General features: G+C 45.1%; 1 protein-coding gene and 1 long non-coding RNA gene across 2 annotated transcripts; one reads left to right on the top strand and one right to left on the bottom strand.

The window, feature by feature from the left end:
* Window positions 1–131: 131 nt before the first annotated feature.
* LOC110073192 (protein-arginine deiminase type-3) lies at window positions 132–21,775 on the bottom strand. The gene is made up of 16 exons (XM_020782109.3): window positions 21,504–21,775; window positions 14,980–15,160; window positions 14,405–14,477; window positions 13,519–13,580; window positions 8,547–8,664; window positions 7,498–7,623; window positions 6,448–6,620; window positions 5,600–5,703; window positions 4,914–5,025; window positions 4,283–4,390; window positions 3,738–3,892; window positions 2,660–2,804; window positions 2,298–2,391; window positions 1,605–1,684; window positions 1,349–1,474; window positions 132–1,107 (listed from the first exon to the last, which is right to left on the bottom strand). The coding sequence occupies exons 1-16, from the start codon at window positions 21,593–21,595 to the stop codon at window positions 874–876; spliced, it is 1,983 nt and encodes a 660-aa protein (XP_020637768.3). The 5' UTR covers window positions 21,596–21,775; the 3' UTR covers window positions 132–873.
* Window positions 12,949–17,177, top strand: LOC144584003 (uncharacterized). Its single transcript, XR_013537983.1, has 3 exons — window positions 12,949–13,939; window positions 14,594–14,796; window positions 16,376–17,177. It is a non-coding gene; the product is annotated as an uncharacterized LOC144584003 (long non-coding RNA).
* Window positions 21,776–22,098: the final 323 nt, after the last annotated feature.

Genomic DNA, 22,098 nt, shown 5'->3' with positions numbered 1-22,098 from the left:
TAGGATTAATTCTTACTAATCCCAGTTTTGTGAGGGCTGTCTCTCTCACTTGGTACTCTTGACTGATAAACTAGTAAAATGCATATGAATAAGCTCCCAGCCTCTTAGCAGTGACCTTATTCAACACTCAGTTTAGTTTTCGAAACTTTATTCAAACTGCTTTTAAAAACACTTCATAAGCAAATATATATCTATTCATCTGCTAGCATTTCTTTTAAAAAATCAGCAACGGAGGTATCTGATTGGGTAGTATTTCATTTTCCTATAAATCACAAAAAGAAATGTATATTTTCACACTCATGTCAACATGATGACATCATGTCACCTTTTCTTGGAAGGAGAATGAGGTGGTGCTGAAATTTTTGGACTACTGCCCCATCCTGATCTTCAACCCTAAATCTGGCTCTTTGAGGCTGTGAGCTGCAACCTAGAGATGGTGTTCGAGTTTTTGGTCTTTCTGATGTATTCACTGTTAAGCCCCAGCACTACTGCAGAGACTGAAATCTCGAGATGCTGGTCGACTAACTTTCCATAACACTGGTCTCGGGGGCAACAATCATCATAAATTTACTTATCAGCCAGGGACCTATTGGGACATGAAATGTGTCGATGGACCTCCCATAACTAGTATTAGGGATAGAGTGTGTGAGAGAAAGTGAGCGTAGAGCTTGAAGCTGGTCAAGGTCACAGGAGATGGTGAGGGAAGAGGACTTCATGTATTACTGGGAGCAGACACCAGTGAGATTCTTTGGAAAGTGGATGGATTTTTGCAATGTAAGCACAAGAGGCCAAAGCTACACAGCAGCTGGTTTTGGCATCTTCCTTGCCTATGGACAGTGCCAGGAAGCAGTTAAGAGTGCTCTCCCCTGCAAATCAAGGGGACATGTTCCACCACTTGAAGGAGAAGGGCTTCCTCCGAACGTTGGTGCCACAGTGAATCTCACCGAGGTTTGTGTGGTAGGTTTCAAAGTCATCGATGAAGGTGCAGGACAGCCCCAGTGGCTCCATCAGGCTACGGACCTTCTCTTCCAGGCAGCACTGCTCATGAATAATAGGTCCAAAAGGTTTGGGGATGCCCAGGTATTTCCCCAGGACGAGCATATTCACCTGCAGGCAGAAGGCACAACATGCATGAGGCTCTATGGATCGCTTCAGAGTTTGGAAAAGGTACCCATTTTGGGAAGGATGCTCTCTGGAGGATTCTGACAGATACGGTCCAGAAATTATTAGGCAAACATTGCATTTGTGGTCCTGGCTGGACTTGTGTCAAGTGGATGGGGAAAGGTTTGAGGTGGTGGATAATTTCCCTTCCTGCGTTTCTAAAGAGAGCTTCTCCCCAGGGCCTTACCATGTCTGGGAAGTAAGCATTTGCTTTGCCACAACTGGACGAAAACAGCTGAGGAATATCAATGATGTCTTCCTCAGTCAGTTCCAGCTCCTCTTTGAGGACCTCTCTGTTCCAGTCAATGCATTTCTGGAGGAGGAGAAGGGGGAAAAAAGACATATCCTGAGGGATCACGAGAAGAGGTTCATGGCATGAATGGTTCTCTCAAGTTTTTTTTTTTTTCACGTTTTCTCTCCCAGCAGTCGTAACAAAAAATTACCTGGAAATAATCATTGCAGCTCCTCAAGCATTTGTCACCAAGGATCTTTCTTATTGAGACTTGCTTCTTTTTCTTCAGTCCTGTGATAAGAGACACGTTGGCTCATTTGTTGATATAATGGTGTTTAAGGCTTTTGTTTCATTTTAAAAATGTTTAACCCTTATTGTTATTTGTTGTGCATTTTTTACATTTTATTTGGTACCTGTTCTATATCTTGTTGTTCTGTCATTGTTGTTTATATTGTTGTAAACAACCCAGAGTAGCCTTGTCCACCAGATGGGCGGTATAAAAATCAATCAATCAAATCAGTGCTTCAAAGCACATGAAAGCAGCTGAGATGTGAAGACTGTCTTCCTCTAAGGATGAGGGAGCACAGAACAAACCCTATGAAGCAGAGTTGTGCCCAGTCATTGTACTGAGTATCCTCACCTTCCTTTCTGCATGCAGAAGCACCAGACACCGAAATAAACTCAATTACTTCAGGTTTATCCAGTAGAGTTCTCTGGAACTGAAAAGTTGGTCCCTTTTCCTTCCTGCTCCCGAGGGTTTCCCTGCCTTTCAGAACACGTCTTTTGAGCAGATCAGAGGCTGCCAGGTGAAGGACGCCTTGGATCTTGACTTTTATTTCCAACCCTACTCTCTTAGACCTGAGATACACAGCCAGGAGCCGGTGAGAAGGGGAAGCTCACTTACCCTCAAACATCAGGGCATCTCCATAGCCTTCCTGTTCCTTCTCCCTTAGAAGTTTGAAGCAGGCACTTGGGCTGGCCAGGAGTAGCCGGAAACCCTGGAAAGAGTGAAGGGAGTGGAAAGGGAGATCAGCTGACTGCTGGGCAAAGAGACAGGGCAGGACGCGGCCCCACATGGTGAACAGTCAGGGCCAGACTGGGCAGCGTGCCTTGGGAAGCTTGCCCTTTTTGGGACACAACTCCCAGCCAGCGTGGCTATGGTTAGCAGCCTTGTGGATTTGATGATGCATTTCCCTTGAGATATTAATGCAACCCCACAAATCTTAAAATATTTCTTAATGTTTAAGGAGGACATGTAATGCATACCTTTCTGTCAGAGGCTGGAACGAAGGTGAGAAACTCATCCACGTGCCCAACTACCAGCCAGTCAGAATACAACTCGACTGGAGATTGCACTTGCTGGGCGTTCAGAAAGTCCCGAACCACTTGGACCATCTCGTGGCCCTGGGGGCTGGTAAGCGACAAAGAGGGGTCAGTGTTTGTTTAGGGTTCTGTCAAGAAGGTGTCCTCCCGGGGGGGGGGGGGCGGGATTAGGAGATTCTAGCCTCATAAGAGAGGAAAACCATCTTATCTTTCTCTCTTTTTTCCTTATAAGAGTGACTGGCTTTCCTACTGTGAAAGTGCCAGGCAGCCAAGCTCATTTTAAGCCTGCGCGTTCCTCAACCTTGCTTTCTGAGCAGCTCCGGAAGGTGAGCCAGGTTGCATCCTCGTAGCCTTATATTAAACTGCTGTATTGCAGCCAAAACTGCTCACGACCTGGGGTTCGATCCCAAGTAGCCTTCTATTCTTCTGAGGTCAGTAAAATGAGTACCCAGCTTGCTGGGGTGGGGGCAATGAGTAGCCTGCATAACTAACTTGTAAACCGCCCAGAGAGTGCTTGAAGCACTATGGGGTGGTATATAAGCAGTACGCTTCGCTTTGCTTTTGCCTTCCCCCAGTGTTAGAACCCAAGACAAAGTACAAAATGATTTTTATATTTAAACCATTTAGGTTTAAACTCATTACAGTCATTTTAAGCAATTCTGGTTGAAATTTAGAAGTATAACACTTTGACAAATGAAATGAATTGAATTTCATGTATCATTTTTAAGATCAAGAGATTAGATTCTCCTTAAGAACTTAATGTTAATGTTTCAACAGTGCCATCAACAGTTTCAAGGTCTAGGTGGTCCCAGAAATGCAATATAGGATAGTCTATAATTCCTGGACCAGGCATGCCTTTACTTTCTGTGCTGGGGCTAAACAGTGGTCCAGAAGGTGGCGTTTTCAGCAGCCTTCAAGGGCAAGATTAGCAAACAGGCCAGCTCTCTGGCGAACCACCCAAGAGAAAGAGGGTTGTTTTCTATTATCAAGCCAGAGGCTCTTCTGCTATCTCCATGCTTACCTGGGAAAGTGGCTCCCAATGAGGATTCGTCCCAGTGGATACTCCTTTCCTTTGACGTTCACTGGAGGGCTGACTTCAAGGTTCCCAAAGGAGTCCATGCCAGAGATTTTTTTCCCATCGCTGGGTTCCCGGGTCACGTAGCCAAAATCCTGGCCCTGGCATGGAAGGAAAAGACAACAACATCAGATCCCAGCGATAGCATTCAGAAAACGTGTCTGTGTTCATTGCCCTTAAGAAACTGAATCAAGAGGCAGCAGAACAATGTTAGGCAAAACCAAATCAATGTTTAAGTTATGTTTTAAAAGCTATTTGTTTTTTAAAAAATCCTCTGATGTGCTTAGTTTTGTGGAAAGGGCAGGTATACATTTATTTTTAAAAGGAAGTAATTGTATAGCAGCGTAAGGAGAGAGAAAAACATAAATTTCATTTCTTTGTACTGGTGGCAGTGGGATACCATGAGTTAATGGTAATGCAAATGACAGTGTTAAACACAACAGTGGAGGACCAAGGTGTTAAAACATATAGAGATGCGCACACATGCCTACCAGAACTGCCTTGAATGGAAAATTCTTCAGCCCTCTATTCCTTGGGGAGTCGAAGACCACAGGAAATGTCTTGTGGGGAGCTTGCACGTACCCAAACTCCATCTCATCCTGTTCAGCAGGAAAAGAGAAGCTTATTAAACCCCCCTCCTCTGACCAGGCTCGTGAGCATGAAGACAAGTATTTGGGTATCCATGAGGATGATGAGGTTTTCTCATACAGCAACCAAATTTCAGCCAGCTGGCTTCTAGGGAAATTACTCTTGGAGATTCACTGTACCAAATCCAGCCATTTTTAGTTGAGTGAATGGACTTTCAAGACAACTCCAGTTCTCTGGCGAACAGGTTCACAACCTTGATTCTCCAAGCACTGTCACACTGCAGTTCTCAAAATGTTTGACCCTTGGCCAAACTTTATAGGAGACAAATAATCTCTGTGTGGGAATTGTTAGCCTTGAAGCAGGCTCCTCCATCAGCTGAAGGAGGAGTGTCTTCAAATCTCTATGGAGCAGTAAAGACTAGGAAACGGAACCACTACCCGCATATTACTTGTGGTACACTTGCCCTGTGAAGATTTGGCATCAAGTTGATTGTCCCCTTAGCAAATGCTTTACCCTTCCCTTCCCCCAAATCACCTGGATCCACCGGTCATTCCCATTTTCTGTTTCTGGGCAAACGATAAATTTGCATCCGGCTTTCAGGGCGAGCTTGCTCAAGTTGGCCAGAAAGTCAGCATTGCCTTCAATACTGGAGATTGAAAAGAAAAGATAGAGCCAACCAAGCCAGAAAGAAAGATTCAGAATTGGGGGAAAAATGATCCAGACATTCTAGAAATACAGTAACTAATCTCATGGGTTGAAGTGGGTGGGTGGGGATGTATTCTGGGAGTTGTAGTCTCAAAAAGTAACTTTTAAAAATCTCTGCTCTCCCAGATGGGGTTTAGAAAACAAAGACAAATATTTCTGAAGAAAAGCTTACATCACAATGTTGATCAGACTCTTGACTCTATGTCCTGACTTTGGCACACAGAATTCCGCGCCCACTTACATAAACACACACTTTTCCGCCAGCCCTACCCTTAGGCAAAGAGGGCTGGTCACCAGAGACAACTGGTTTTGAATGCCATGGAAGAGAACCGAAGTATTAATGATTTAATTGATTATTTTACTGCCTGGAATGAAGACACACGCTTGCATTTTCATTTTCCTTGTCCATAATAGCTGGGTTGCCTTTGTGCTTTGAACAAGGTTGGAGGCGGCACCAATGGCTACTCTGCCTCAGGCAGCGAAATGCCTTGAGCTGGCCTTACCTAATCTCTTACCTGCAGACGTAAAGGGCAACTGGCTGCAAAGTGTTGGGAGTCATTATCCACGGAGCAATCCGGAAGACCACTGTGTCATTGAAAACTGGAGCCTTAGGAAGTTCCTGTACTTGGCAAAATGTCAGGGAGATCATGTGAGTACCTTTTCCCCTTTTCGGTGGAAAGGTCAAATATAAAGAAAGTTAAAAAAATTTTTTTAAAAAAGCTAAGGACCACAAAGGACATTTGCAAGACAGGTTCAACCATAGGTTCTTCAGAGGTAGGAAGCTTAAGATATAACTCCTTGAAAGAAATCCCTGAAACTTCTAGGGTTCTGTGAAGCGACTAGTCCATCATAGCCAATTAATAAATAGCAAATGATGAGGATATGGTAACCATTTCCATATAGACAGAAAGGTTGCATTTGATCAACTGAGGGGCATAGATGGGAGGGTCAGGCTCTTGAGGTTAAATTAGACAGTACCATGAACACATTGCTAGAAGCTGAGCTTCTGCATGTGCAGAAAGGCATCCATTTGTGCTTTCATTCTACTCATGCAAGTGAATGCTGTTTTGTGATTGACCAGTAGAAGGAAGACATGGGCTTAATTTGCAAGCCTGATCACCCAAGTTCTAAAGACTGGCATCACACAGTTTCCCTAAATATATAGTTTGACTCTCGGACCCATGCTGGTTACCAGCCTCTTCCAGAGCACGCTGTTCTTCCTGAGATCCTGTTTGCAGGGCTGTATAGCTGATCCTCAGGCTCTCGCGTGCACCCCCCAGCCACAAAACTATCAAACCCCTGATAGATATGAATCTCACACCCCCATCGCTCTTCAAGTTATCTCCATTTGGCTCTTTCATACCTTTGTGGTGGCTTCGATTAGTGTGGCATGAACAGACACAAGCCCCGAGAAGCCGACATCTGGAAAAGCCAGCCCTTCCACGTAGAAAATGTGTTCACTTTGTTCACTGCATACGACTGGATAGGAGAGCTTCCCAGACCCCAGGACGTGCTTGTGTTGACTCATTTTTTTCCCTATAAAACCAAACAGACCCTCTCAAATATTAAAAAATATTTTCCCCTCATCTGTTCTTGTTTGGTTTATCTTTTTTTTTTTTAAAGCAAACTCACCATCACCCAATCAGCTAGTTTTAGTCCAAGTGCCCTTGTATGCTTTGTTAAACTACGAGAACTACAGGACCTACAGAACATCTTCAGTTCCTTTCCCTCTGTAAACCTAACACATAATTTCCTTTGAAAAACAACTAGTCCATCTGTTCAGACCTGGCTCTTGGTTGTTTTGTTTTGGTTTGTTTGTTTGTTTTCCTTTTTGGAAGCAAATTCGCTATTACCTGACTGGTTTCAATCCCAGTCCCTGTACATATGTATAAACCTGTGAAACCCACTGTTCCCAGATGTGGCTCTTGGCCCTAGCTGAGGTTGTTTTTGGAAAGAGAGGACTAGACAAGTCCCTGGAGAAGAGCAAGAAGTCACTCAACAGATGTACTAAGCCATGGGAATTAATAGATCCTCTGTGTTCAAAGGCCACTCAGCTCTAAAAAAAAAAAGCAGATCTGCTCATGCAAGGTTGGCATATGACCCCCTAAATGCATTTTTATGGGCACTGAAGATACCAGTTGCAGTTTGGTCCAGCAAACTCTTTTTGGGTTCTTAGCTATAAGTGAGGAAAGACTGGACAGAACCTCACGCCCTTCATCCTTTGGCTGCTACAGGAAGAGCAGCATTAAAGAAGAAGGTTGACACCATGGTTGCTTTCATGCAGACAAAGAAAAGCTGGTTAAGATACGATTTTTTTGTTCTGTTCACCCACCTTCTCTGCCTACAGGAAAAGACCCAAACAGTGTTCCCTCATGGGCCGGATCCTGGCATGGGCTTGAGCTACAAGACTCACCCAGTGCATGAAAGATACCCAGTCTGTCACTGTCCACGGCTGAGATGTGAAGGACCAGCTGGTTGTCTTCGAAGATGTCATCAGGCCCGTGAGCGGTCAAGATCATGAGTGACATATCCCTTCGGTCTGAAAGGGAAAGAAGTAGGTTGCGGTTACTGCCCAATGATAGAGTCCTTTTCTGCAGACAGAATGTCCCAAGTTCATACCCCAGCATCTGCAGGTAAGGCTAGAGGGGAAGGCCCAGCTGGAGTCCTAAACAGCTTCTGCCGGTCAGTGTTGACAAAACTGAACTATATGAACCATGGGGAAAGGCTGTGGCTTAGCAAGAGAGCAAACAGCTCGCCTACAGAAGCCTCTTAAGTTTGGTCAGGCTGGGCAAGATGCCACCCATGGACAGTTCCTGACTGAACCCCGAGGCTGCCTCTTGTATTCTGGTGATCCTATTTCTCATGCAAGCAGCCCAAGAGGTGAAAGCCAGCAGTTGGGCTGAAACCAAAGATGCTGTCCTGTTCAAAGAGAAAGGGGGGTTTGTCAAAGTATCCTTGTTTCCTTTTTTTTAAAGGCAGCCTAAAAAAAAAAGAAACCAAATAAAAGCCCCATCGAAAAGCATTCTGGTTTCAAAGAAAAGAAGGGAAACCCTATCAAAGATGGTTCCAAAAAACGACAATGACAACAACTAAGGTAATATAGAACTTCAATGGGAATTTAATCACTTTAAATGGAGATGAGTAAGAGACACTTGGTGATGCCAGGAAGGTGGCAACCTGGACAGGCAGAGGAGGCTAGACCAGGGGTTCCCCACCTTGGTCCCTTAGATGTTCTTGGACTACAACTCCCAGAAGCCTTTACCACAAGCTGTGCTGGCCAGAATTTCTAGGAGTTGTTGTCCAAGAACATCTAGGGACTCAAGGTGGGGAACCCCGGTCTAGAATATGACTCCTGAAAACTTGGGTTAGGCCTATGCCTTTTCCATTGTAAGGGCTGAGCACAACGTGTGTGTGTGTGTGTGTGTTGTCCACCCCCTGGCTCATGTCTGACCTGCTACTGACCCATGAATGACTGTAGCTTTTTATCTTGGTTGTCCATGTCCTCCTCTTCGGGGTCATCTCTGTCACAGTTCACCAAGAGGATGGCTCCTGTGCCATCTGGGCCCCACGTCCAATTTTTCTGCAAAAGGGGAGCATTGATGTCAAGGATTAGCACCCAGAGTACCTGTCATCTGATTAACTTGATCTTAACAGGAATGGGGCAGGGGAAAATGTTTTCTGTTAAGCAATGGCATAATCCTTTCCTTCTTTGTGTTTCTGTGGTTAGATACCCATCCTTATGGCGTAATTCTTTGAGTGATGAAATTGAGATATGACCACAAGAAATCCAACTGTTAAACACCAAGACTGTATTTCTCGAGGATGTAGTAAAGCAAACACGTGTATATCTCTCTCCATCGTATGCCCCACCCTTGTGATCTTAGATTATTATTATTCTGTCTGTCTATCTATTGGAAATATTTGTTCTTTGCTTTTCTTCCCAGCTAGAGCAAAAGGCATTTTAAAAATCAGAAACCATGTGGGGGGAAAAAAAGTTTTGGCTGACCACCGAAGCGCAGCAAGGGTGGAGCCCACCTGGCTTCCCTTGGGAAGAAGCGATCTCAGTTACAGTGCTCGAGAAAGCCCTTCTCTCATACCCTCACCCTAACCTCTCTGGATGACGAGACATGTAACAGGACCTTTGTTAAGATCTCAAATTGCAGGTACTCACGGGAGGAGTTGGTCTTTCAAGCACTTAGGTGAAAACCAGAACTTTAAATTGGTCTTGGAAACTGAATGGAAGCCAGGAAGGTTGGTTCGAGTGCAGGGAAAAGGGGTCCCTAAAGCACCCACCAAGCAACAGCCTAACAGTCACCAGCTATAACATCTGGATGTGTTTTCAAGGCCAGCCCCATGTAGAGCATGCAATGCTACTCTGATGGGGAGGTAATGAAAGTATCTCTACTCCAAATCTGCTTTCCTTAGGGAAGAGACAGCAGAGGTCACTCACCCGGGGCTCTGGTCGTACCTGCCCTCCTTCGACTAACCTGTGCCCAGGTTAGGACCATTACCCTCCCCACCTGGTCAGGTTCTACCAGCAGCTCCACTTCAGCCTTTGTCTGAACCTGACAGCTACCACCATAGCTAGAATTATTGTGGACTTGTGCTCGCGTATTGGAGTACCATCCAAAATAATTTGTGATCAAGCAGGAGCCTTTACAAGTGAACTTATGCGTAAGATCTGCGAGATAAGTGGAATAACCATCAGTTTTTCCACGGCCCATCATCCTCAATCTCATGGTATGGTGGAAAGAGGTCAACAAACTTTGCTTAGGATGATTAAAACTTTGGCCCAAGAATATGGAAACATTTGGGATGAGCTTTTGCCTTTTGCTTTGTTTGCTTACCGTAGCTCAGCCCATTCTTCACTAGGTGGCTTTTCTCTAAGTGAGGTGGTGTTTGGAAGAAATCTACAAGGACCATTGGACTTCCTGAAATCCAATTGGGAAGGTGTGGTTAAAAGTAGTACTGTGCCAGTTGCTGATTTTGTTAGAAAACTTCAAGAGAAACTCTTGGCTGTCCAGGAGTTAGCCAGAGACAATTTGTTGGATGCTCAAGCAAGTCAGAAGTTCTTCCATGACAAGAGATCCAGACACAGGGAATTTTCTGTGGGTGATTTGGTACTTGTTCTGAACCCACTCAGACCTTCTAAGCTAGAAGTTGTCTGGGAAGGTCCAGGTGAAATTGTTCAAAAACTGGGAAATGTCAATTATCTTGTTAAAATGTTGGATTCTAATAAGAAACCTGTTCTTTACCATGTCAATAGTTTGAAACTGTACAAAGATAGATCTGCAATGGTTTTTCAATGTCATGCTGAATATTTTCATGCTGCAAATGAACCTATTGATATGTTATCTGAATTGCAAGATGCAGGTACATGGTCTGATAATCTTGTTTTAACAGGTACCGTTGATCAGAAAGAAAGGTTGTTTCAAATTTTAGAACAATACCAAGATGTGTTTTCAGATAAACCAGGTTACACCAAATTGATCAGTCATGTGATAACTACTGAGAACAATGCCCAGCCCATACGGTCTAGCCCATATAGAGCAATTGGTAATCATGCTATCCAAATTGAACAAGAGATACAAAAGATGTTATCTTTGGGGGTGATTGAACCGTCATTCTCCCCTTGGGCTTCTCCGGTGGTTCTGGTGCCAAAACGTAACGCTTTGGGTGAAATTCTCGAGGAAGTAAGATTTTGTGTTGATTACAGAAAGTTAAACAGTGTTACTGTTCCAGATCCATACCCATTGCCTAGAATGGATGATTTAATTGAACATCTTTCAAAGGCTAAGTTTATCAGCATTCTCGATCTAAAGAATGCTTATTGGCAGTTAGATTTGGCTGAAGATTCACGAGATAAGACCGCTTTCATCACGCACGTGGGAACTTTCCGTTTCCGCAGATTGCCATTTGGTTTGAAGAATGCAGGTGCGTCATTTCAAAGGATGATAGACAAACTTTTACAAGGTTTACCTTTTGCAAGTGCTTATCTTGATGATGTTGCCATTTTCAGTTCTGATTTTGATTCTCACATGTCTCACATTGAAACTGTTTTGTCCAGACTTCAGCAAGCAGGACTGACAGTCAAAGCCAGCAAGTGTCAGTGGATGCAAGGAAAAGTCATGTACTTAGGTCATTTGATTGGGCAAGGAGAAATTCAGACTTTGCAAGCTAAGGTACAATCTATTAATGATTGGCCTATTCCAAAAACTAAGAAACAGGTACGCTCGTTTTTGGGCCTAGTTGGCTACTACAGAAAATTCATTCCTGATTTCAGTCATTTGGCTTCACCTCTGACAGAGCTCACTAGGAAGAGACAGCCTGTCAAGGTAAAGTGGACACCAGAGTGTCAAGGTGCCTTTGAAGCTTTAAAAGCTAAGATTATGGATGCGCCTATACTGAAATCCCCTGATTTTGACAAACCATTCATTTTACAAACTGATGCTTCTGAATTAGGACTGGGAGCTGTTTTGTTACAGCAAGGAGAAGATGGGAACCTTTACCCTATCTCATACTTCTCTAGAAAACTCTTGGATAGAGAGAGAAGTTACGCAGTACCTGAAAAAGAAGCTCTTTCTATATTTTGGTCTCTTAATTTACTTCGACCTTACCTATGGGGTCGTAAGTTTACACTCCAAACAGATCACAGAGCTTTAGTTTGGTTGCAGAAGATGAAATCTCACAACCAAAAATTGTTGAGATGGAGTCTAGCATTGCAAGATTTTGATTTCGAAGTTCAACACATTCCTGGAAAATTGAATGTAGTGGCAGATGGTCTTTCTAGAATGTACTGTGAAGATTCTTATGAACCTGAACGTTGAAACAATGTATTCAACAGTGTACTATTTTTCAGTATTGTAATAGTTAAGCTGTAGTTGAATTTTGAGATGTAACCAGTTAATTACTTTGAATTACTTTTTAGTTACTTTTGCTTGATTTCTTAAAATTAGATCAGATTAACTGCTCTGAATTTTAACGATAATCAGGGGGGGCATGTGATGATTTGTGTTTTTATGTATATTAGAATGGGATATGTAGTACTAAGATTGTCCCAATAGCATCCATTTTGATTTAAAGTCTGTTCTGTAGTAGGAAAGTTTTATATGCTGTTTCAGAGAAGCTTCGCTCTCTGGTTATCTCGTTGCTAAGATGAGCAGAGAGCAGAGAATTTCGTAGTCAAATTAATTCTGCCACAAAGAATGATAACAACTGAAGCTCCCTGAGAAAGTTAGGAGGGACAACAAGACCCAGGAGGCATTCTGGGAAGAAGAAGAGTAAGGAGAAAGAGGGAGAAAGATGGAGTTTGCCTGAGAAAGGGGCAGACACGTGCTTTTCCCATAATGGACTGGTTTTCATCTAGCATCAGCCTTTGAAGACCCAAGACACGTGAGATGGATTGTTTATGCTTTTTGTTAGTTAGCATAGTTTCATTTCTTTATTTTTTTAGCTGGAGTGGGGGAGTGGTGTGTTCCGTTAGTCTTGAATGAAAATGTACCTACTGACTTAATTTACTATCAACTGATACCTTTTCTAAAGTAATTCTTTTTAATAAAACAATAATGATTGATTTCTAACTAGAAGCATTGTTTCTTGAACAGACTAACTGAATGTCTAATTGGCCACGTGGGTTTGCTACCAAACTTTCAGAGCCAAATCATTCTGAGTATATCTCATGGTTATGACTGTGTTGCTTTCTTAATAAGGAGATTGGCCTCTGAGTAAGAAAATTTAGACAGAACTTGGCTGAGTTCAATTGGCTCTGCTCAGCAGTTAGAAGTTTGTCTGGTTTTTCTTACTCGTCCCGATTTCCTGCACCCCCATAAATCTCTTTGGAGATACGGGGCTGTTTACACTGAGTAAGGATCCCTTCCAAACAGATCCACTCCCAGACCTATGATGCTGACTCAGCAAGAACCTTGAGCCCCAGGAAGAGACGGGAGCGGGATTGCCATCCTTGCTGTTGTTCTTTAATGTGAATTATACATTGTGCAGAGTATTTTTTTAAAAAGCAGATTTAACTTCCCTCTAGCTCAGAATCTAAGACAGAATCAGGGAAAACCTCCCGCCCGCCCCTGGACCACCTAAGGTATCTGAATGTTCCTTCAAACGGGGAAGTTCAGAGTTTGGAAATAGTGGGTTTTTGGATTACAGCTCACATAATCCCACGGAAGTACAGGGATTCTGAAAGTCATCACCTGAAAAAGGTAACTTTTCCAACCTCGGTAATGATACTTTTGGAGCTCATGATCTTGAGCCGAGGATGTTTGAGGGAAAGAACAGCTAGAACGGTGGCACCCTTTTTGGAAGTATTTTTACTGCCGCTTATGCTTTGTCATCTGGTGCTTTAGGGCTGCTTTGCCAGGTGGGAAAGCCACCTATACTTACACGTTGATGAAAATCAATCATGCCTGAATGGTCTCATTCTCACCTTATTTTTAGCTCTCCTGGTCACAGTTCCCAAACGGGTGGTATCAGCATGCAGGGAGATTTCTAAAAGAGAGAGGGGGGGGGGAACCCAAAACAAAATAAAACAATGGAATCCCAGTAACAGCCCACGACTAGTTTTTAAAATGTGTTTTTAACCGTTTTTTAATGCAGCTGTTTATTATTTTATAATTATTAGTGTATTAAATAATTTATCCTTTCTACTTCTAGGTGGTGGAAAAGTGATATACAGTCATAAAAGAGAATAGAACCAGTTTCCAACATAAAATCATTTGAATCAAATAAAACCAAACCATTAAATAAATGTACAAACAGGCAGAATCACTCCAACACCTTATGCAACATCAGTTTCTTCATACTCTTTCCAAATGCGTTGATGATGGAATCTGTTCAAAGCCCTGAGGGTCCATATGATAATTTATTGTGCTTAATATTAAAACTTACCTGTATCTCTATTTTTATCCATACAATGAGCCACCTTGGGTCCCAAGGTGGAAATAAATAAAATAGGATAAATAGGACACCCCGATTCCCATTGGTACTGACATTCAGGAGAAATTTAGACTACCTTTTGTCTGGTCTACTTTGAGCAGGAGGCTAGACTCGATGGCCTTAGAGGCCCCTTCCAGCTCCAGGATTCTAGGATTCTGTGACTGGTACTGCAGTAACACTGCAGATTGCCTAGCTTAACTGCCTGCTTCAGTATTCATTTCTCACAGGGGAAAATGACAAATGACTAGTGACAGAGACCCTCTCCATCTTCTCCACATGTTAAATAACTGAGGCAGTCCCATCCCCATATATCAGCCTCCCTTCCCACAAGGCAGCTCAATTTCGCTTCTGTCCAAGCTCCCAAGTTGCTGACTTACCGACGCAGGTGAGCTGGAGAATAGCTTTGGCCACGGGCGCCTTCCCGTTTTCCTTGTAGTATGAAATTCTGACCTGTAGGATGTCACTGAGGTCAGTTAACTTGTTGTGAAAGCTAATAAACAGTATATATTTACAGCCACTGGGTAAATTCACAGGGTTTCACTCACAAGGTCCATCTATCATTCCAGATTTCGCTTGGAAAGAAAATTGGGTCCTTTTCTGCCGTCTTCCAGCCAAGGAGATCATGCAGGCATATGTGATTCTCTCCTGCTACCAATGTTATCTCTATAACCTGCCTTTGAGGTACATCCAGCTGGCTGAAGGTGGCTAATGACCAGGAAGGGCCAGCAGGAAATGGAGAAAAGACGGGAGACTCCTGCCACTGCATCATGTAAGCTTTCTAACCAAAAATCCTTTCCTTCTTTGAATAATTGCATTTGCTAGGATTTTGAGTGGTGGAGGGAAATTATCCCGTATCTGGAGGCTTGATTGGCCGCTATAGGCCTCAAGCACAATTTTAAACTCTTATAACTCCTCCTTAAATGTTCCAAATTTTGGCTTCAGTCTTTCTCACCTTGTCTTCATCCACCTGAGAACTCGGAGCATCCATCGTGACAATCACCTCCATCCTAGCATCAAGGGGCCACCGAGGCACACAGGAAGGTATTTTCAAAATCTCTGCATTGTGGATGATGTACAGGTTAACACCAGGTGTCCCCCACACGTCGAAGGCTGTAGCACCAGTAGGGGCTGACCTGAAATGGACCAGAGAGAGAGGGGGAGAGAGGCCCTTTTAGGCAGCTGTTCCATTTGTATGTCTTTACTTATAACATGCCCATCCTACCAAAGATTTCAAGGTGGCACACATGGTCCCCTCCATGCGTGCCACTTTGGTGCACCCTGTTTTATTTTCACATCAGCCCACAGAAGCAGGCATGCTTCTACCCAACGGTTAAGACCATCCTTGAAGGTCCTCCCATTCACAGTTGTGTGACAGACACAACCACCAAAGAAACAGCCTAAAGTCCTTTCACAAATCTTCCCCCTCCAGAAGAGATTCATCCTTAATTTGTTGTTTTTATTACCAGCTTCATTCCTACTTTTTTGGTATCTTAATATTCCAACATTTTAATACTGGGGTTGGCCAGCTAATTTGTACCAGTTGCTATTTCATTGACTGTTTTGTGTTTTAAGGATTGCCTCATACCTGGAGGGCATCTGCTGCGTGGGCGGTATATAGATGAGTTGGTAGATTTAAGTCCTTGTATCTTCCTTGTAAAAATAATTGGTTATTAAGCAAGGATTCATTTCCTATTACTGTATAATGCACAGCTTGGTTCCTTGGCAACAGTGCCATCCTAAGAAATTTTGCTGTCTAAAGCAAAGCAGCAAGTGGGGCCTCATCCACCAGGTCAGTTCTTAACTCTGCCTTTAAAATGGAAAGTCCCACAAGGAACTTTTCTCATCCATGGCAGTAAAAATTAATAAGAATTAAACAGATAACCATTTGCTGCAGTTTCTTGGCTACTGTACCTCGTTCTACTTGGAGCCCTTCTCCTTCCAGGGCCCCTGATTGTTCTCTCTGCGTGGTGCAATGAGAGTTGGATCCTACTGGCTAGACTGGAAACATAGCTTGTTTGGAGTCCAGCCCCCAGCTCTGGGAGTTGTAATCTAAAAAAGTAACTTTTCCAAGCTCTGGATCATCCTTTAGGATCCATACCTCAGCACTCAATCCACACCATGAGGACTGACCAGGATGGATAGAGTTTTGCTTTTCCGTTAACGTTTTTTTGGACCAGAAAGCCCCTAAGCACGGTTTACATCCTCAGCAACCTGTAGGGTAGTCACTTACATGCCAAGGGGAAGAGGAAAGAAAATCAAAGAGGAGATTTAGTTCCACCAAACTGCAGCTGCAAACTTAGAAGGTGTGGATGCAAACTTACAAGGGTTTTTTTTTACAATTTATACAGAATGACAAAGCATCTCAGTGAAGTGAGGAAAGCTGTGTGACCAGGAAAGCTGCTGAGACAGCTGCTCAGGTATCGCTACCCATGGACTTCAGGCCCTCTGAGCTCCTTCCTTAAGTTTTTTCTCTCTCTCTTAAAATCACAGTTAAAACACTTTACAGACTGTCCTTTGTCTGCGAGGATCAATGGCCGCTGTTGAGCAGAGAGGCTTTAAACCCCAGCATTGCGGTTTAGGGTTGGGTCCGTCCCTGGTTGCTACCTGTGACAGCTTCCTCCTCAATGGGTTCCACCAAATTTTAAACCTCAGACAGGTCTGTTGAGCAGAAAAACCCTCACCAGGTGCTGTGCCAGGAAACCAGAAGTTGCAAAACAGGCAGGGCCCAAAACCCTTCCCCCTCTGCCTCTCTCCAGTCAGTTCCACTCACCTTGGCCCGGCTCCTCATCTTTCTGGAGAAGCCCCTGACAAAAAGGCTGGGGTTGACTTACAGGCTAGCAAGACTATTATTGGGTTATAAAAGGCCTCGTGGCCAGACAGGGAAAGAGGCAGCTTCCAGCGTGAAGCATAAAACCCAGGGATGGGTAACACCCGGTGATTTGAAACCACTCCGTCAATATAGTTGCTTGTTAACCTCTAATGATGCCTGCAATGTATCTGAAAAGCTGGAAGCACCCTGGGCTGTTATGGCTGGCATATCCTGTCTCAAGAGCAGCTTCCTATTACCACCACATGGATTAGATCAGGCTGATTTGATGGCCAGGCTTGTTTCGAGAACCTTCTCCTTGTCCTTCCCCCACCCCCACCCCCACCCCCACCCCCACCCTCCAGGCCTTTCTGCTCTCTCTAGCTTGGACTCACGGCCTTGCTGGAACCCTCTGCAGGACAAGAGGTGACTCTGTGGAAACAGCTTCTTCAACTCAGGGCTTTTTTAAACAGCTGTTTTTTTTCAGCTGTACAAAGGCCTTATCAGACACCACCGCCCATGACTGGCCATTTCTCCATAGCAGAAGCTGCCCTGTTGTTTTAGGTCTCACCTGTGCAAACCCTGTCCTCCTCTCTCTCTCTCTCTCTCTCTCTCTCTCTCTCTCTCTCTCTCTCTCTCTCACACACACACACACACACACACACACACACACACACACACACACACACACACACACAGAGTTTTCCGCAAGTTCTTTTGAGCTTTACAACTCCATTACAGTATTTTGATTCCAGCTGCACCTATATATGTCATATATCCCAGTGGTCCCCAACCTTGGGCCTCCAGATGTTCTTGGACTTCAACTCCCAGAACTCCTGGTGGTGGTGAAAGCTTCTGGGAGTTGTAGTCCAAGAACATCTGGAGGCCCAAGGTTGGGGACCACTGATATCTCCAATGTTAGGCCATGGAAACCCCTGCTCCTGTAACACCTGTGTGCTATGAACATCCCCAGAGTCATCCCACTCCTGGACTCCTCGCAGGCAGCCGCTGTTGACTCACGGGCTTTTTAAGTGTGCCGTGGGTGGTGAAGTCTTGAAGGCTTACTCAACTGAGTTGCTGCCAGGTTGGGTAAAAATAAAATAATAAAATAGGTAGGCTGCTGCAGACATGGCTGAGCATCTTTCAGAGACAGCCAAAGGCAACTAGAGTTCAGTTTAATTTATTATTTATTTATTTGAAATATTTATACTCCACCTTTCTCCTAATGGACCCAAGGCGGCTCACAGGATGAAAAGCTAAATAATAAAATTGTTGCAATATTTTAAAAAGCCACATGGTGGCCGCCATACACCTCATGCCTCATGCCACTCTGCATCGTTCTAAATGCTGAAAGTGTAGGAAGCTGCCTTGCACGGTGGTCTGTATGGGCTTTCCAAGGCTTGGGTTTAGGCATCTGACTGTGGATCCAGAGGCTGGGAGTTCGATTCCCCCCAGGGTGCCTCCTTGACAGGGGCTGGACTCGATGATGCGACTGGGTCCCTTCCAGCTCTGCCGTTCCGCAAGGATGATGATGTTTTTCCCATCCTTAGCAGGAGATGCTGCCTGTGGGAACCAAAACCTGGCCACTACTCTCTGCCAAGCAGGGGCTGTATCACCCACCACCCCTTCTTCCCACCACCTGCTCAACACACACGTGAAGCCCTTAGGATGGAGTCCTGGCACCAATTGGAAAAGGGTGCCGATGGGCGACAAGGCTTTAAAGCCACCTTGCGCGCACACGGCTTATCAAACTTTGTTCTCCCTCCAGCGCTATTTGCTCTGAGATCTGCCTCCCCTCCTGGGGACCCGGAGAAGAGCAGCCATGACTTGAGATTTTAGCTGGTGCCCTGAAATCAGTTGCAGATCAGCACCTGGACTGCAGGCAGGTCCACCCCCTCTCCTGGCCTTCTCCAGTCAGGTGAGAGGTATTGTAAATATGTTTCCATTCCTTATTTTTTAAAAAATTGTTTTTGCAGCTGTACATACATACTCATCATAGGCAATTTTATGCAATTGTATATCTCTTGGGGGGTGGGACATGTTATCTTTTTGGTGACACATACACTGCCACTCAGTCAGCCACTTCCACCTTGGAGGCATGTCATTCCCCCACCCCAGCACTGAAGCAGTTTGGCATCCTCAGCCAGATCAGCCTTTGTCAGACGCCAATCCTAGAGACATTCTCCAAAGGAAGGCATCCACCCTGTGTGAACTCAGTTTAGAAATAGCTAGCTCTGTCTTTGAGTGTATTTTCCAGCTAGATGGTATGCTTTAAATTGTAGCTTGCCTCTTAACTATAAACCACTTTTGGAATCTTAAGAATAAGGATTCTTCTTCTTCTTAATATTCTTATTTAGTGTCCCTGGTCTCTGGTGTCCAAGAGCTCAAGGCAGCGAAGAGCAAAACCAACCATTTTGCACTTTACAGTGGGGTCTTGACTTGAGAACTTAATCCGTATTGAAAGGCGGTTCTCAAGTCAAAAAGTCTGTAAGTCAAGTCTCCATTGACCTACAGTGCATTGAAAACCGATTAATCCCGTAACAGGCCGTTTTTGTTCCATTTTGGTTTTTTTCTGGTCTGTAAGTCAATTCTCAGTCTGCAAGTGAAACCTAAATTTTGCGGCCAGAGAAGTCTGTAACTCAAAAAGTCTGTAAGTCAAGCCATCTGTAAGTCAAGGGTCCACTGTACTCATTTAACAAATGAGATGCACACCTTAAACATGAAACCTGTAACAGAATGAACAGAGAGACACCGTGGTTGTGGCGATCAATTTTGACCAGAACAAACCAAATCAATAAGAGTTTATAACAACAACAACCTGCATCATAAGAAAATGGCAACCGTTTTGCATTGCTGTGCAAATCTTCCTGCCTACCCATTAAGCTTTCACCTGCACATTCATTTCACGGGAGCAGTTTCTACTGCCCACACCAAGAGGCAGCTGCGACCACAAGACTGGATTTAACACCACACCTGTATTATTAATCTCCTCATTTCCCAAAATCCCATCATGGGAAATGCCTAAAGACCAACCACAGGTGGTGGTGATGGTGGTGGTGAGTCTTTCAGGAGTACATTTTATATAGTGCTGAGCCTGGCTTAGGAAAGAGGAATGGGCCCAAACAGCTGATTAACCTTGAAGGAAAGGAGATACCCAGATGAACAGGCCCTCAAGAGCAATGGAGTTAAGTCTCTGGCCATGGAGCCAAAGGTTGGGAGTGGAGTTTGATTCCCCATTGTTTGCCTCCCGGCAGAAGAGCCAGCCTAGGTAGCCTTGGGAAAGCTGCACAGTGGTCCCAGGGCTCCGCCAGAAGAAGGGAATAGGAAGCCACCTCTGAGTACTCTTCTCCCTGGAAAACCCTGTGCCGTAAGTCACAATTGACTCAATGGCACACAATTATTTATTATTATTAAAGAGCAAAAGGAAAGGAAAGCTTTGGACTTATGGGATATTTTGTTTAAATGCGGAACAAAGACGTGTTAATGGCTATTTCCTGTCCTCCATTACATCATCTCTGTGTTTATTAGGACTTCAGTGTTTGTGATTTATGGTTTGGTCACCCCGTGATGTAAGACATGCTGCTCACATTTGGGATGCATTTATTTTGTGGGCTCTTTATGGGGGCCAGTTGCTCAATATGGGGGAAATAGGAGCACTTGCCCTTAGCGCCATAGACTCCCGATCCTATTCCTGAAAGTTGTTTTGGATCAATACAAGGAGAAGATCTGTGGCTGCTGAGATACGGACAAATTTTATAGCCTGTCCTGCTGGCTTGGCAAACAGCTCAGGCGCGATGGAGCCGGGTGGTTCCCCCGTGCATTCAACTTGCAGATTAGATCCTTGGCATTCCTGGGTGCCATCACCTGTTTTGTTTGCCGGAGCTTTGAAAGGCACAAGTCGGAGGGATGCCAGGAAGCACATCCCTTTCTGTGCCTGGAAGAACTGAGCACCACCAAGAAAGCTTCAGGGGGCCCCAATCCTCGTGGAGGCTCAGATCAGGATCTGAGACCTCAGAGGAATAGTCCTCACAGAGCCACAAAACACACACTCTCTATCAGTTCCTGACTGGTCTACCTTAAAGGATTGTTTTGAGAACTAAGGGGAGGTGTTAAAAGAGCAGTGTTTGCTTCCTTGAACTTTGGTGGGATAGAATTGTAACGGGTAAATCATAAAAATAAAGCACAGGACAAGCTCCCTGTCATACGTCTACCCGCCAGTTTTGAGCCCTTATAAATTCAATAAGCGACCTCTATGACCCTCCTGTTAGGCCCCTACAGCCCCTTTTGCATGGTGCAGGCATTCACTAACATTTGCTGTGCTGTGTTTCAATGAATAGATTTTTTTTTTAAAAGTCCTTTTTCACCTCCTTATTTTGATAGAAACAAGTAACTTTCTTCCTGGAGAGCGGAAGTGCCCTGCCATGTCCAAAGTGCCTCTGGACATGTGGAAAATAAAACACCTGCCCCCCCCCCCCAAAAAAAGCAGAAGCTGCACCTTCCTTACAAACCTGGGGCAAGGGGGGACCCTGAGATCGCGGGGGGGGGGGCGGAGAGCAAAGGGCTGCCCTGCAGGCTCAGGGGGCTGGGGAGGGGGGCCTGCAAGACTTTCCAGCTTTGATGAAACTCGCGCTGCCTTCTTAAAACCGGCGACAAAGCCAGGGAGGCCTTACCCCCAGACGTCGAGGGAGAGCTCTGTGTCCAGCACGTAAATGGTGCTGGTCGGTTTCTCGGTCGAGAGGCGAACCCATCTCTGCTCCGACATGCCGGCGACCTCTCCGCTCCCCCGCGGCTGCTGCTAATGCGGCTGCTGCTGCTGCTGTCGTCGTCCTCGTCTCCCCCTGGGGCCAGCCTGGGCTGAGGGTCCCTGCAGCAGCAGCAGCGGCGGCGGCGTCTCTTTATGCTCTGCTGGAGCGCAGAGGAGCCCCGGGGAGAGGAGAGGAGGGGATGGGATTAAAGAGGCAGGGGCACCCCGCCCTCTGGGCTCTCCATCGGCAGGAGGGATAGGCTGCCTGGCTCCTTTAATCCCACCTCTCGCTGCTCTGAAGCCCGGTTGGAGGCGCGCCCCGGGGCGGTGCGCTCAGGTGCGCCACGAGCCGAGGAAGGGAAGAAGGTAAGAAGGAGGGAGGGTGCGAGCGAGGGAGTGACGCCTCCGCTTACCTGGCGTTCTCGGGGGGGGGGGGCGAAGGAAGAAGAGGCGCGGAAAGGAGAGGAGGAGGAGGAGGAGGCGGGGGCAGGCAGCCAGAGAAGGCGTAGTGGGTGGACTTC

The sequence above is a fragment of the Pogona vitticeps genome, chromosome 7, assembly GCF_051106095.1.
Source record: "Pogona vitticeps strain Pit_001003342236 chromosome 7, PviZW2.1, whole genome shotgun sequence".
NCBI lineage: Eukaryota > Metazoa > Chordata > Lepidosauria > Squamata > Agamidae > Pogona > Pogona vitticeps.
Note: the sequence above shows the minus strand (reverse complement) of the source record. Positions and strands in the feature narration are given on the sequence as shown.